This window comes from Mytilus trossulus, chromosome 3 (assembly GCF_036588685.1).
Source record: "Mytilus trossulus isolate FHL-02 chromosome 3, PNRI_Mtr1.1.1.hap1, whole genome shotgun sequence".
NCBI lineage: Eukaryota > Metazoa > Mollusca > Bivalvia > Mytilida > Mytilidae > Mytilus > Mytilus trossulus.
This window is the reverse complement of record NC_086375.1, coordinates 85,862,438-85,879,009: the sequence shown is the minus strand read 5'-3', so window position 1 is coordinate 85,879,009 and position 16,572 is coordinate 85,862,438. Positions and strand designations below refer to the sequence as shown.

The following is a 16,572-nucleotide window of genomic DNA, read 5'->3' as shown; positions in this document are numbered from 1 at the left end:
AAGTATTTTAAAAACCAAAGCCATTTATTACAGAAACATCGCCAACTGCCCCATTGTATGCAGAGTAATTATATGAATTGATAGATTACGATTTGTGAATGTTCCCATTATACTGACTACATTTACAGATTTGCGCTCCTGTTTAAAAAAATGTTTACATTTAAGTGAAAATGAAAACGACTGATTGATGCATATTCGGAGACGCTTACCTAGTCAACTAACAATACATCCCTCATTTGAATTTCACGTGATTGCTTCACTTTTTGTTTATAATATTCATGTGTCTTTTTCGTGTGTTTGTGAAATTTGAAAATCGATAACAATAGTTATCAGAGGCACCAGGCTTATAAAAAGTAAAATCACAAAAATACTGAACTCAGAGGAAAATCAATTCGGAAAGTCCATAATCACATGGCAAAATCAAATAACAAAATGCATAATTTAATACGCCAGACGCGCGTTTCATCTACATAAACCTCTACATTCCTACTTTAAAGAAAAAAAATAGTATGTTGTTGTAACAATGGCAGCTTTTAAAAAAATCGTACAAAAGAGGCGGTGGTAACCAAGCGGATATTCAAAACGCACAATTGAAAAGAATTTGACCAAGCCATGAAAATGAAAGACGACCATAATCCATGAGAGTCAACAAAATACTAATAGGTAACTAAATAATTGAAGTTGTTAGCCAATTTAACTAATTCCCTTTTTAACCTAACTTTTCTCGTCAACAAGCACTTTTTTTAATTTGAATCTACACGATATTTCCAAATGTAATGCACTTACCGCAATTTTATTATCAAAGCAAGTACAAATAAAACTAAGCATGCTACCAGGACTGTGACCACAATTGCTGTCATCGGTATTTCTAAAAAAACAAAAAATATGTTGCATTTAAGTTGCTATTATTCAAATATTTGATAAAAGGGTAATTTTTCTGGTATAAGGGCACTTATTCTATTTTGAAATAAACTGTTTATTACACGATAGTGGTATAATTGTAGACTTGTGCATGACTGCGTATAATCTTTGTGTATTAAAGGCTCTTGTTTTAAAAAAGTTAGAACTTTGATGACCTTGTATGGTTACGGAAGAGGTGTTCAAGTAATTGTTTAATTTCATGTTTAGAAACTTTTGTGTTCCTACACTTTTCGGCGTATGCGCAAAATACATTTGTAATAAGGCTTCTCAAAGAAGAACATTGTGCGATCCATGAAATTATTATAACTCGTCATTTATAAGACATGGCAAAAAGGATTCAAGTGTCATCAACTCGATTGATAAAGGTTTAGGATAAGACGCAAATGTTTTGAAATATAGCTTTGGATATAATGAACTGCATGTTATACAACTTACCAGTTGTTTCACATCTCGGGTCATTCCCAGTGTACCCACACAACGGTCTATTTAGTGGTGGTCCTCTTTTTTTCGGCCAATGAATTCCAATGCTTTCGTTGAATACTAATTTACCATTTAACCCTAAATAGTTCGCAGCAACCTAGTATGTCAAACAATTAGTATCAGTTTTAGTTTCTATAAAATAACAAAGGTACATTTTATATAGTGTTAAGTTGTTGATTTTAGCGGGAAATAACTTTTCGTTGATATTTTATTTCGTTGTTCTGCAAATTATACATACAAACGTTAGTGTGTTCGTTGGACTTTCAAACTAATCGTTTACCCTTACTCATGAAATACACGAACGTTGATGCTTTGTAAATCTTTACTGTTAAACGAGAAGACCTCATTTTGTGTGTCGCTTCTCTATCTTTCTTCCACAATAACTTAATCATCATGCCTCTGTGTTCTTAAGGTAACATGCATAGTCGCATTTGTCATTCATTCTTATGATTATTCAGATTGAGACATTTTGGGAGAAAAACGACAAAATAGGTGTCCAGATATTGTTTCCGTTTTCAGACTGACTTTTAGTCATAGAAAAGACTTCCGGTTTTAAATATGCACAAGAACAACTAATCGTATGATAGATTACACAAATGAAAAATAAATAAGCCAATCAGAGCGTTCTCCATATCAAATCGATGGTTTTAAGTTCGCAAGAACCATAACTATTACACATGTACCTCCTTAGAGACAATTATGATCTCGCGTTTATCCACCTGTAAACTATGATTATACTACTTTAATATACAGGGACTCTCTATATTCTGTTTACTTTTTTTTGAAATATTTACTATCTAAGGGGTCATACCAGTTGCATATATATTGAAATAAGTAAAACATTTGGAAACAAGAATGTGCCCATAGTATACGGATGCCACATCGGCACTATCATTTACTATGTTTAGTGGACCGTGAAATGAAATTTGGCATTAAAATTGGAAAGATCATATCATAGGGAATATATTTGCTAAGTTTCTAGTTGGTTGGACTTCAACTTCATCAAAAACTACCTTGACCAACAACTTTAACCTGAATCGGGACAGACGGACGGACGAACGATTGAACGGACGAACAGACTAGAAACATAATTCCCATAAATGGGGCATAACAAATAATTGTTGAAAGTGAAAACTTTAACCTGAAGCCGGACAGAAGGAAGGACATACAAAAGAATGGTTGAACAGACCAGAAAACATAATTCCGATAAATGGGGCATAGAAAATTATTGTTGAAAGTGAAAGAAGTAATTTTGGCCAAAATGAAAGTAGTGTAGATTTGAGTCGGGATTTCATGCTTTTAAGCCCGGGATTTTATGATCAGGACCCCTCAGACCACCCCTCAAATGTGCCTTAGTCATTTATACGAGATTCAAATCCTACCATTGGTATGTTAATAGGGCTCTTACAAGGAAAAGCACTGCAATGGGTTGTCTTAGAAGCACATTTTATTAGAATATTAATGGTCTACAAGCAAGTTCATTTATTTCCTGACTTAAGCGGTGCCAATTTTTAATTTAATTTGACTTTTACCACAAAATGCATTATAGCAAAGGGGAATAATAATTGTGGCCAGAAACACGAAAAATAATTGAATTTAACAGAAAGGAAAAACATAACGGACTTTGGAAAAAGGGAGGGGCTTTTTAATACCTGATATGAAATTCTCCAGTCATAATATCATTACAAAAATTCATCCTATTACATTTTACAAGCTGAATATGCCCGCGATTTCTCTGGTGTGTTCTAGTTATAATAAATTCACAGTAGTATTATATGTTTATATACTTGTGCATAAATAGGGGCCATTTTTCATTTTTAGCCAAGGTGTTATTTTCGATTTATGAGTTTGACTGTTTCTCTGGTATCTTTCGACCTTCTTTTATGTATGACATAATATAAAGATGATTACACCATCAAGCAAAAAAGACAAATAACCCTAATATCAAAAAAAGTTCTGACTAAAGATATACCAACAAAACTGGGATTTAAAAAAGATATGCTTAAATTGTTTTGCAGTTGTAAGTTACGGTCAATTCAGTACTGTATAGTTGTTTTATGACTTATGTAGACGAAACGCGCGTCTGGCGAACTAAATTATAATCCTGGTACTTTTGATACCTATTTTCAGACAATTCAAATTGATGTAGATGTGTACAGGTAAATGACAAATACCAAACCGTCGAAACATATACTTCACAGATCTTAATTGACTAGACGAAAATTTGTCTAAAAAAAGTACAGAATAAGTGCTTAAATTGAATAGTAGACTGAAAATAACTTAATAAATAAGTATTTGAAGAAAGGTTAAGATCAAAATTACCGTTTCAAATTCACATTGATTAACTAGTGATTGATATACATCGATCAACATTTAACTGCTGATATTAAATCGTTGATATATATCAAGATATTATTCTTTGCATTTAAAGAATTTATACATTTCCAGACCTTATATGTATAATATTGTTGTATGTGTCGTCTTTATTCACATAAATCCTTCTTGGATCGTTTTTTTTTATAAGTGTTGGCAGAAATCTGCTCAATAGGTAAAAAGTTGTGCCACAACATATTAATCTTATTATGCATATATTATCAACATACTTTATATTCCATGGATGTACCATCTAAGTCCAACAAGGAAAAGTCTGCTTTTCTATCACCGTTGCTATTTATCTTAATGGTTCCATCTAACCCTATAATCACAGTATGTTAATAAGACGCACTTACAAAGATGACAGCCATAAAAAAAATAACAACCAAAGAATATTCCTTATAAAAGATGCATGTCAGCAGTCTTTAAATGTACTTATATATATTATTGCTTATATCAAACATTCACAGTTAAAAGTAAATAACAAAAAGAGCAATATCATCAAAATGAACGACCATCGTCATCATAAGTGTTGTCAGTTGTTAACCTCTATGTAATTTGCCTCTAGTGAAGAGTCATAAATTATCATTGACTAAAATGCCACATCGTTTAATGATACGCTGAAATTTGCTAATGCAAAAGTTAAGAAGTCTTTAAGAATCTCAATCATGAAACCCAAATACCTATCCATGTTTCGACATCACTTCTGATCTTTTTATGTTCCATCAACTCGTCATTTTTAATTAGCGTTTTGCTTGATCATTTATTTAATTTATGTATTTATATAACGTTATCAGTTTTTCTGGGTTCTGATGAATTGCCGTTCATTGTGTAATCTAACTTCTTAAAATGTATGTTAGATATCATTTATATCAATTTGTATTTCAGTTAAAAAAATAAGCAGTTTAGAGAGAAGTATACCTACAAATTCTCGATTCCAAAGTTTATGTGTTATCGTCCTTCCATCACGCAAACTTCCTCCTTCAGAAATAGTTTCATTTGCAACTGATGCATATATCATGAATGCTTCGTACATCGAAGTAATGAATGGGTTGACCTGAATTCAACATTTTAATTATATTATGAAAATAAAAACAGTACAATAAAGATTCTGCTTTTATGTGTAATTTGCTTCCTCGTTAAAAAACTAAGATTGTGCACAACTACAGTGACAATATGACAATATCACATAAGGTTTATTCCAGAGAAAACGATAGCCAAGGGTTATATTATTAACTTTACATATGCGACTGTAATACAAGTCAGAGGTTAAGCTAGCTATAAAACCAGGTTAAATTCATCATTTTTTATTTACGATAATGCCTGTACCAAGTCAGGTATATGATGATTAAGATTTTGACATTTGATGATGGACTTTTTGTTTTAAATTTTCATTGGAATTCAGTATTTTTGTGATATTATACCTTTTATTTAAAAAATTGAAAGAACCTTATAAAGCATTGCGGACTCAGAACTGTGCTGTCTTGGTCAAGATGTATCTTATAATAATATCCCGTAAGTACAGCAAAACAATGCATTTAACATACAACCTTAAATGTATAGTTGTAATGTGTTGATGCTCTTAACGTTACGTCTTTTTCGAATTCCACGAAAGTAGCAGTAGTTGGATATCTCAGTCTTACCATTAGCACAGAGTCAAATGCAGCTGCTGCTAACTGTGGAGAAAAACAAAAATTGTCAACTAAGGTAAATTGATAGTATGCCGCTGTTCCATAGTCATAATACTATTTTCATTTCAATATAAAAAAATACATATCTGATATATGTACAAAAGTGTGCTAATTGCAGGATAAATTAAGTTATATGTTGAACTGTATCCCTATCATGACAGATTTATTTATGGATTTTATACGTAGCAATAAATTGCTTAATTTCATCAGTTCTTCATTCCATGTTCAAAAATCACTCACTATCGTTATTAGAGCTAACAAGTTGTTAAAATTGTTTAATTTTCTTTCGACGAAATACAAATATGGCAGACGTCAACAAACTACAACAACTTAATAACAAACTCTGGTCTTTGAACAGGCATATACAACTACATTTGGATTTAAAACTATGTTTGAGCACCCAATAACCCGTACCTTGGACGTTGGTTGTTAAATCATGATTACAGAACAAACAGTAAAAACCAGTTGGTAATATTATGACTACTCAGATCGGCACGTTCAACAAAAAAAAACATAAAATAGAAAATCGGAAAAGGTACAAATATAAGAATACTCATAGTCAATAAAAGCCAAAATAAAATAAAAAAAACAATAAATTATTCATATTCTCTCAGACTAAAGTATCAATCAGACCACGTCCAACGAATTAAATGCAAAGACATCACAAACATTCTCGTAAAAAGCACTACTTTGTGAAATGCCAACAAAGTAAAATGAATTCTAAGCAAAAATTGAAAGCATTAATTTCATGCATTTGCTAGTAATTTAACATGTAAAATACTACATTTTTCTGTTTGTTGAAAACAGTTGCACTTTTAGTATCTTATGTACTTTCTATTGAGACAAAAACAGATGGTTTCACAGAAGACATAGGAGTTTATGTTCATAATGTACATCTTCTAATAATATACACGTCAAAACAAGACAATCAGATAAACAAAGCACCCCTGGTATCTCTGACCTATAGAAGCCTTCCTTGTGCCAATGAAATAATTTAAAAGTTTGATGCCTGTTGGTTTATAATGCCAAAAATATCTGTAAAATACGAATACTTTATTAGTTAGATCAAGCCTTATATAACAATGATGAGATATACAAGCGAATCAAAATGAATTTGCATTTCAAAAGATGTAATTAATTTAAGGAAAATGTTATTAATCTATACAGAAAGTATTTGGAAAGGAACTACATAACCTCAGTTTAATATTAGGTTTTATTTAACAAAATAGTATTAACTACTGTGTGAGTCATTGACAAAGTTACAAATAAAATTGTATGTAAAAAAACCGAGATTATCTCAGATGACAAATAGACATAGCAGCTTAGGATGTTTTGTTTAAAATATATCGCAAGACTCCCACTAGTAGTTTTTGTCGATAGATATTGTTTGAACTAATATTCAAATGGAAATATATCAATTTATATTTAAATTTGAGTTGTTCAAATAACACAAAAAAGCGTGACCAAAATAATATGTACAAAGAAAACAAAAATAATGAATACTATTTTTTTTATATACATATAATGAATTACACATTTTCTTTCAAATAATACTTAAAACAGTTAGCCTGAGGCAAATTATCATTCGACCGAAACGTAATTAAAATAAGCATAACGAAAGAACAAATACTTTGTGGAAATGTTTATATATGGTGTGGTATGATTTTTTTATTTAAGTTTCTTGTGTATAATTCGAAGTTTAGTATGACGACAATTATCACTGAACAAGTTAGCATATTTTATAAGGGCCAGCTGATGGACGAATCGGGTGTGGGAGTTTATCACTACATTGAAGACCCATTGGTGGCCTTCGGCTGTTGTCTGCCCCATGGTCGGGTTGTTGTTGCTCTGACACATTCCCCATTTCCATTCTTAATTTTATGATTTTTAAACATACAGACAAACGATAATTAAATAAATAAATATTCATTATTTCTAAAAAAAAAAAAAAAATCCTCATTTGATATTTTCCCCGACAATTGTGACTGTAATAATACGGAGCACCCATAAGTGCTTTCCAGGAAAAAGTTAACAAAAGAAGTTTTTCTAATATTTCACGAAGATTTGAAAAGTCAACACAAATAAAAATGTAAAAAATAAAAAAAAATATAATATGTATAGAAATCAATTCGCTACTGATTTGTATGAAATATGTACATGGAGACGTTAAATAATTCTAAATTAATCTTTCAAAAGACTCAAACACAACCAGTAATTCTTAAATGACTACAGGGGTTCATACAGTATAATTTATCGACTGCTTTACTCATCGTGATTGATTTTAAGTCTTTGTTTTTAAAATTGTATTTTTAACACAAATATGACAAAATGTCACATACTAGTAATTGATCTCCCATGAAAATCATATCCAGGTCAGATGAACCCTGCCAAACAGAACACCTTGCATTTAACTATACATCACAATTTATAAAACATTCCTTATTAAAACAAACCTTAAAACAACATTGGAATTTATAAGGCCAAATTCAGATGGTACATTCCAGACAGTAATTAACAACTCTCAATGAAGTTCACTTATTGCTCACAGTATCACAAAAAAAAACTTTGGATGTGACCAAGAACCATCAAAATAAGGTCATCATCAGATGGACCCTGACAGACATACATTAACACCTTACACTCATCCGATACAACATAAAAAGTTGATCATTGTTTTTAGTATTTAAGAAATAGACTACAACTGAGCAACTGATTATTGACCAAAGAACGATGAAAAAAAAATTAAGTAAAGATCAATCATGCTAGTGCGACATGTACAATAATTCCAATCACCATGTATATTTCACGTTATGCTTACAATATCTAAAAAAGTGATGTGTTCACGTTATCTTTATACTATTTACTAATTTATTAAATGAGTTCGAGATCATGTGACCCCTACTAGACTAATATGTAGCCCTGCAAAGATTCCTGAGACTAAATATTGAAATACAGAATCATTAATTTAATATCAAGGAAATGATGATATAAATGACGGAACTATAAAGCATAAAGCATCAAGATTCAAGGTCTTCTTTCTTTTAAAAATATGAAGCTTTATACCAAAGTGTATGCCTTTGATATCCAATTATTATCAATACGCAGAGTATTCTACGATTTTGGTCTTCAGTGTGTCCAGATTTGAAGGTATAATATTTCCAATCAAAATCTCCTAAGTGAACACCAACCTAGTCGAAAGTGTTATGCCGCATCCAAACAAATCTCTTAAGGATATGCATTACCTACCTTGTCGTGAGAGTCATTTCTCTTCCATCCAAAATCTCCTAAATAAGTATCACCCTCAAATAAACTTATGATGATGAAAACATATTCTCCAGTGGTCATTCCTAGTTGGTGGGCTATTAACATAAATTCTCGGAAAGTGTCTCCACTACAACTCACTACAATTACTAAAATATACATTTTAGAGTATTGTATAATAATTCATGATTTTTTTATCAGTTGTTAGTGGATTTGAACTAGCTGTCAGTTAACTGCGAGTACTCTCAGATCTGTACTTGGTGTCTTTTTGTTGTTGGGATGTACAAGTTCCCAGCAACACCCGCGTGTATTTTTGTTCCTCTGATGAGTTAAGCCTTTATCAGCTGATTTTTATAGTTCGGTCTTATGTTGTTCTGTTGTCCTGTCTCATATTAAGGGAGGGTTGGGATCCCGCTAACATGTTTAACCTCGCCACATTATTTATGTATGTGCCTGTCCCAAGTCAGAAGCATGTAGTTCGTTGGTTGTCGTTTGTTTATGTGTTACATAAAAAGTAAAAACTCAAAAATAATGAACTCCGAGGAAAATTCAAAAAGGAAAGTCCCAAATCAAATGGCAAAATCATAAGTTCAAACACATCAAACGAATGCTAACAACTGTCATGTTCCTGACTTGGTACAGGAATTTTCTTAAGTAGAAAATGTTGGATTGAACCTGGTTTTATAGCTAGCTAAACCTCTCACTTGTATGAAAGTCGCATCAAATTCCATTACATTATCAACGATGTGTGAACAAAACAAACAGACACAATAAGTAAAAATGTCAAAAATAGGGGTACAACAGTCATCAAATTTAACATACTCATTTTGCTTATCTTATACGATTTTATTTATCTATGTAAAATCTGCCCATATTGGATGGAAGGTTTTCAGTACTGGTGTAAAATTGCGTGTTTGAAATTCGCACAGGTAGACATAAAAAAAAAAGCCTTTACCTACATGGTTTTCGTTGAGTGATTAGACATTATCATTTATCTTACCTCCTATACATTTCTTTGAATATGATTAATTAAAAGCGTCCGCGTTGAGACCGTGTATACTTCAAACACGGTTAGTAGAGGTGTAACGTCCTTTACATGAAAACAAAACGGTACTGAGAAAAAAAATCTTCAAGGTTTCAGAAGACGAAGAAATTGATGATTAAGATCGAAATAAATTTATAAAACACATCTAAACCTAACAAATCGTTAATATTGGCATCTGTTTTTGTGGGATCAATGGAAGTAGTTTCTTAATGCTAACAGTATTGACGACTTGCTCATTTTGATAGGTCACTAGTCTTAATTTTACACGTTAAGATTAGTCGGTAAGATAAATTTGTTACATAATGTGCTAGTGAGGTAATACGGTATACATGGGGTCAGTAAATATCATAGTGGGATTCGAGCTTCTCTCTCACCTCATACTGAATTTACTGACCCCAATTATACCGTATTAGGTCACTAGCATACTATGTAACTAATAATACAATGTAGTTTGACGGGTAATACTTTATACGTTTGCCATGCGACTTAAAAAAATATATATTATGTATATTATAAATTGTCAATAGAGGACGTTGGAAATATGTTCAACTGGTCAATGAAATTATCATTTCAACCGAGGGTAAGAGGTGTCAGTAAACAAATACATATGCATAAACACAACTTTCATTTACCTCTTGATCTAAGCCTTGCCTGTTTTAGATGGTATCCAATGTCATAGGTTTTTGAAGTATTAAATAACATTCGTTCTACATTGATCCCAGCAAATTGGAAAGCTTCCATTAAACTGTCTTTAACAATTCTAAAAAATGACTTTGTAACGTCAGTTATAATTGTGACGTCTGTCCAATTATATCTACTGAATATACTCAAGTACATTTTTGAGATTGTATTCATATTATAGGAAAGCCGTGTTAGTGTTGGAAAGTTATTTTTATCTTCCAGAACAGCATTTGTTCCAACTGGTGTAATGACTGGTAGATTCCAGGATGCTGCAAGTCTACCAATGACGTCAACTCCAAAACTACAACCTTCAAAACATAAATCAATTTTCATATTTGAATGAAATAAAGAAAAATCGGTATATATAGCTATGCAGATAATGAGTTAGAGAAAACAATTGTTTCTTCAAATAAAATTAGACTTTTAATTGTATGTTCCGATGTATTTATTCATCATATATTGTATTTATAACAAATGAGTTTTTGTGTTCCTTAATGAAAATAAGTATTCCATCTAATAATTAAAATGTAATATTAGCAATTAGTTTTGACATGAAATATCATTGACATGTCCATTGTTGAAAATTAAGTTTTTTGTGGAATATTGTTTTTTTTAAATCTAATTTTATTTTATCCTCCAGACAACGCCATCTATTTTAATTTTTAATGGGCGCTTCAACGTCATGATCCAGTATTTGTTGCAATAATCGGTAGTCCTTCCCTTTATCGTCATTGACATTTCCCAAAATGATAGGTTATGTCATTTTATATGACAAAAAACACATAAAAACTTGATAACTATATATTTTAATTATAAAGCCATCGTATTTAGGAAACATCATTTGAAATCTATTGTGACAAAAAAATGCTCTCATAAGAACTGTTTTATACTGATTGGTGTTTCAATAATCCGAAGCTCGTTGTTTAAAAAAAACCTAATCAATTCCTCTTCAATACAAGACCAGGCAATTAGAAAAGACATGATAAGACAATTTTACAAGACACGACCAGCTGAAGTACCTCTCCGGGTGCGGGATTTTCGCGCTTTGTTGAAGACCCGTTGGTGGCTGTTTTCAGCTTTTTGGTAGGGTTGTTGTCTCTTTGGCACATTCCATAGTTTTCTATTGCCAATTTTAATAGCAATAACTACGAATTACAATATTTGTAAATTGAAACTTGTTTATTGGTTCTATTATTTTGTATATAAATCAGGCTGTTAGTTTTCGTTTTTATGAATTACTTTGCATATGAAAATATATATGATAACAGCCTTTTAAAGCTGTCCATATAGGTGGGTTTCACTTATTGATGAAAGAAATACGATGACCTTTTGATGTTAATGTGCCATTGGTCTCTTGTTGAGAGTTTTCTCATAGACAATCATACTATGCCGTCTTATTCTTATATCCATCAGATTTCTTGTATTGTCCGTTGCAACCAACGATTAAGGACAAATCTTAATCATTATGTTCAAATATAAGCATATTATTTCCTATCAGTAACAGATTTAAGTCAATAAACAATCGTTAGGTTGAAATGATCAAATATTGATTCTACCATCAACGCATTGTTTGCTCTCAAATATCAAAAATATCAATTATATGTAGTTTCTTTGGAACGTCCACAGCAGCAAATTTGGTTGGTTTTGTTTAAGAAACTTGAAACATGTTAATTCATGTTGAATTTGTTCTGTATGAATTTTCTTCTGGAGATGATGTTCAACTTTAAAAATTGACGATTAAAATGCTAAAAAAGTATAACAAAGCCATACAAATTGTGTTCGTCTTTTTAAAGTTATAAAAATTATCTTTAACAATTTCATCTTTAATTTTTTTTTTTGTAATGTCAACAATTTTTTACATATTTTTGTTAATTACAAGAGAAGAAATAATGCCTTTTTTGTCAGAAATACTTTGGCGAAACGCGCTTAATCCAAATACGTAAATACATCATCAGTAAAACCTGAAAATAGAAAAAAAAACGACCTCCAACTTAAAGTCCAAGACGAAGAGTCCTTTATAAAATAGCAAAATCTCTGACACATGAAACGAACGGAAAACATATTCCGGACATGGTTCACAACAGTTGACATTGTGCTATAATCTTAATCACTATAAACACAATTGACTATAAATTCAAAGAAAAACAAAATGGCATATACATACTCCATAAACAAAGAACATTATTAAGCAAAAATACAAAACGTAGCCATAATAGTACAATAACACATGGCGGAATAAATAAAAACCGAGCCACGAAAAAAGTATATTACAAAAAAGAGAATAAACAGTAAAAATAACTAATACACAAACAAAACTAAAAAGAACACTGTAAAATGCATTTATTATGATTAACATCGTCAGTACCTAGAATCTCTAATGCATTGCATAATAATTAGCAAATTGAAATGCAATGATTATGTCATATTAAGAATCAATTCGTCAATTGATTCAAAAAGCTGAATGTTTAACTCTGATTAACGAATCTCTTAAAACAAACTAAATTCCGACACCACCTAGATTATTAAAAGTATTAAATTTGCCGGTTGTTAACGAACATGAAAAGTATCAACGGTATTTCTGAAAAGTTTACAAACCTGGGCCAATAAACACATCAATATTGTCGTTGTAATAAACATCTGCTGCAATGGCACCAAATCCATTTTCTGAACATCTCAAACCAGCATCCATGTAGATATAATTCACATTGAATACCTCTGAATACAGAGCTTTAATATTTTCTATTGCAATGTCAACTGCAGGACCACTCTTTCTATATTCATAAGGTAGAGTTCCTCCGTTCACCATAATCGTACATATTGTAATATTCCTTCCATGTACAGAACACAAATATAAAACAATGTGCACCAATACATAAACAATCATATTAATATAAAATTATTGAGTTAACAAACTATTTTTCTTTCGCTTTTGTAAAAGGAGTAATATTTGAAATGACTGTAAAATTTCGTATGTTGATAATATCTTCATTTCAGTTGGATGATAATTTTCAGGTAAATCAATAACATATCATATAAAACTGATTTTACGTAAAACTGCTGACGGCTATTAATTTAAGATCGAATATAATCATGCCTTGATTAATAACTTCATGTACCGTTCCCCAGAGTAAGCTTCCCTTAAAAACATTGAACTTCAAATGTACACAAGTTGTAAATTAAATTGATGGATCTTGAAGGTGCCTTGCATTTTTTGCGTCATATGTGGTTTTGGTTCTGTTTGCGAAAGCCATAACTGTTTTTCGGCATAAATGTTTTAATTGCCGATTGTATTTTTCAAATGAAAGCCCATTTTTTCATCACTATTTTTTTAGCGTTATTGTTATCTCTCCGATTTCTAATATATTATACCTTCTGGAGTTTTAGTGATCAAACAGAAAAGGTACTTCCACTGGCACACAAGAAATTAAATGCAAAAAAAAAACGATTTATGATGATATGGAAAACAATAAAATATTACACGATATAAACTTCAATATTCCTTTATTTACTTCTTTAACTGTATTGTTTTGATATTTCTCGGACTATCCAAACTTTAAAAGTCTTTCAAATCTTTTCGAACCAATCACATTTTGTTAGCATAACAATTATCGTCAGAATCTTAATATAAGGATTAAACAATAGACAATATATTTTTTTATTGACACATGATTGTGGAAATTCTTTGATCAAGGGATAGCTAGCTTATCTTGTTCACCATATAATATCAGGATTTCGAATCAGATAATTGACAAGTTATAGATGGAATAAAAAAAAAAGACGTGTTTGTTATGCCAACTAAAGCAATCATCGGAACACAGATATACCATCATTGTGTCCTAAAACATAGACGTGTGTCCTCAAACTAGAGCCATGTCAAGCCCTAAGTCACCACAAATATAACAAATTCAAAAGTGATTTCGAAATATCTGCCATCGATACTTAATTTCAGATTATTCAGAAAACTCAGATATCGAAAAGCATTGACAGCGTTAATGTTTGTCGGTACAGAAACCATGTAAACTGTGTCAATAAGAATAATGGCAGATAAACTTCGTTTAAATGAATTTCTTACAATAGCCCTTTATTATCGTTATAAAATAAGATCCAGAATAGTGTTCAAAGTAAATTTTTAATACACAAAACTTATGTGAAAAGGAATGACATATTTTGAAACGGTACAAATTAATCACATATATGACTAAAAGAACCCGATGGTAAACAGCAAACTACATTCAACGTTATTTCATATTCATGTGAAGGGTGAACTATACGTTCGTTTTTTAAAGGCAACGACTGATTATCCCTTTCTTCATATTTGTCCTGTTCGGTTAAATACTGTAAATCAGTAACGATATGATTCTTAATTCGTAGGATCAGCATAAATACTGTTGAATATTTTATAAACATTTAGGATATTCTATGCAGTAAATTTATATCCTGTAATGGTAATTTTAAGGAAAAACTTGATCACTTAACAACGATAAATAATGAAATTTCTTCATCAATACAAGATTAATCCAAATAAAACAATTGACAATTTATAATATGCAAACAAATCTCTAATGACTTATGGATCAAATAAGCATCGATAGCAGCTTTTGTCGGATGGACAACAACTGTCGTATTCCTGACTTGAAACATGCGTTGTCTTATTAAGAAAATGAAGGTTAAATTGGTTGAAAAGCTCGTTTAACTTTCGCCTGTACGACAGTTGCATACACTGACATTTTGTTGACAACGATTTGTGATCAAAACAAACAGACAAGTAAATAAGAAGAGAACTAAAAGATTGGAATCAAATTAATTACAAAATAACTGTGAATAATTAGTAAAAAGGTTAATACTGCTTTTGACCTCAGTACTCTTGTTTTTTGTGTTTAATTCTAGCCTCTAACAACTTTATTCTAGATCCATTGAGTAATATCATTTGTTACAAAAATGCATATCTGGCGTAATGAGTTATACTCATATGTATTTGATCTATTTATATAGCGAACATTTTGACTATTGAAATTTATTCGTTTCCATCTCTCACTATGTTTGCCTATGTTCAATTACAGCGTTATCAAAATAGTTATCAAAGGTACCAAGATTATAATTTCATACGCCAGACGCGCGTTTCGTCTACACAAGACTCATTAGTGACGCTCTAATCAAAACAGTTAAAAAGCCAAACAAGTACAAAGTTGAAGAGCATTGAAGACCCAAAATTCAAAATAAGTTGTACCTAATACGGCTAAGGTAATTTTCCTGGTACTTTGTCTATACTATATAACAATCATTCACAAGACTATTTACAAAATTAGAATAAACTTATAACTGCTTAAACTTGAACCAAATCATAATTAATAATGTCTGAAAATTAAAATGCCATTTGAACATGAAAAAAATGGTATGTAAATTAGAAGGCAAGGATTGAAATGCTACATGAAAGAAAAACATTTGCATAACAGTGTTTTTCACCAATAGTGAAACCAATGTGATTTATTCAAATTTAAAAGGCTACCAGACACACAAATCAATGCGTGTGTTTATAGATAGATTGTTATACGATGATGACTGATGTACCCATATTTTGACTATTTTATCAATTATGTCTGTTAAGTTAACGCATCAATGTAAATATAACGGAATTTGATGAGACTGGCATCATAGTGAGAGGTTTAGCGCTATAAAACCAGGTTTAATCCATCATTTTCTACATTTGAAAATGCCTGTACCAAGTCAAGAATATGACAGTTCTTGTACATTCGTTTTTGATGCGTTTTGTTATTTGATTTTGCCATGTGATTATGGACTTTCTGATTTGATTTTCCTCTAAGTTCAGTATTTTTGTGACTTTTCTTTTTACTAAATGTGATTTATGTAACGAGACGATTTGAAAACTGTAAAATTCGTGTTGACCTGTATTTTATGTACTGTTGCTCGGTTTTCTCATTTAGATAATTTATTCCATATCAAAACCTTCCAACCTCTAACTCACATTAACGTAAGCAATTATTTTTAACTAACCAGAAAAAGATTTTTGTACCTACAGAATAGAACTAATTATTGAAACAAAATCTTTTAACGATTGATTTACAATTATGCACATAATAAATTCTGTTTTGCATTCAATTA

The 16,572-nt window shown here is 31.0% G+C and overlaps 1 protein-coding gene across 1 annotated transcript; it reads right to left on the bottom strand.

Moving 5' to 3' along the window:
- Nucleotides 1–3,995: 3,995 nt before the first annotated feature.
- Nucleotides 3,996–13,258, bottom strand: LOC134711101 (atrial natriuretic peptide receptor 3-like). The gene is made up of 6 exons (XM_063571546.1): nucleotides 13,048–13,258; nucleotides 10,404–10,760; nucleotides 8,712–8,875; nucleotides 5,322–5,450; nucleotides 4,696–4,831; nucleotides 3,996–4,096 (listed from the first exon to the last, which is right to left on the bottom strand). Exons 1-6 carry the CDS (start codon nucleotides 13,256–13,258, stop codon nucleotides 3,996–3,998), a joined length of 1,098 nt encoding a protein of 365 aa, XP_063427616.1.
- Nucleotides 13,259–16,572: the final 3,314 nt, after the last annotated feature.

What these genes read in the sequence shown, in the direction of transcription:
- LOC134711101 (XM_063571546.1), bottom strand. Translation starts at nt 13,258, where the DNA reads ATGGTGAACGGAGGAACTCTACCTTATGAATATAGAAAGAGTGGTCCT. An exon ending in GAAATGACTCTCACGACAAG is followed by an intron (nt 5,451 to 8,711) that starts GTAGGTAATGCA and finishes TTTTCTCCACAG; the next exon opens with TTAGCAGCAGCTGCATTTGA. An exon ending in ACAACTATACATTTAAGGTT is followed by an intron (nt 4,832 to 5,321) that starts GTATGTTAAATG and finishes TGTTGAATTCAG; the next exon opens with GTCAACCCATTCATTACTTC.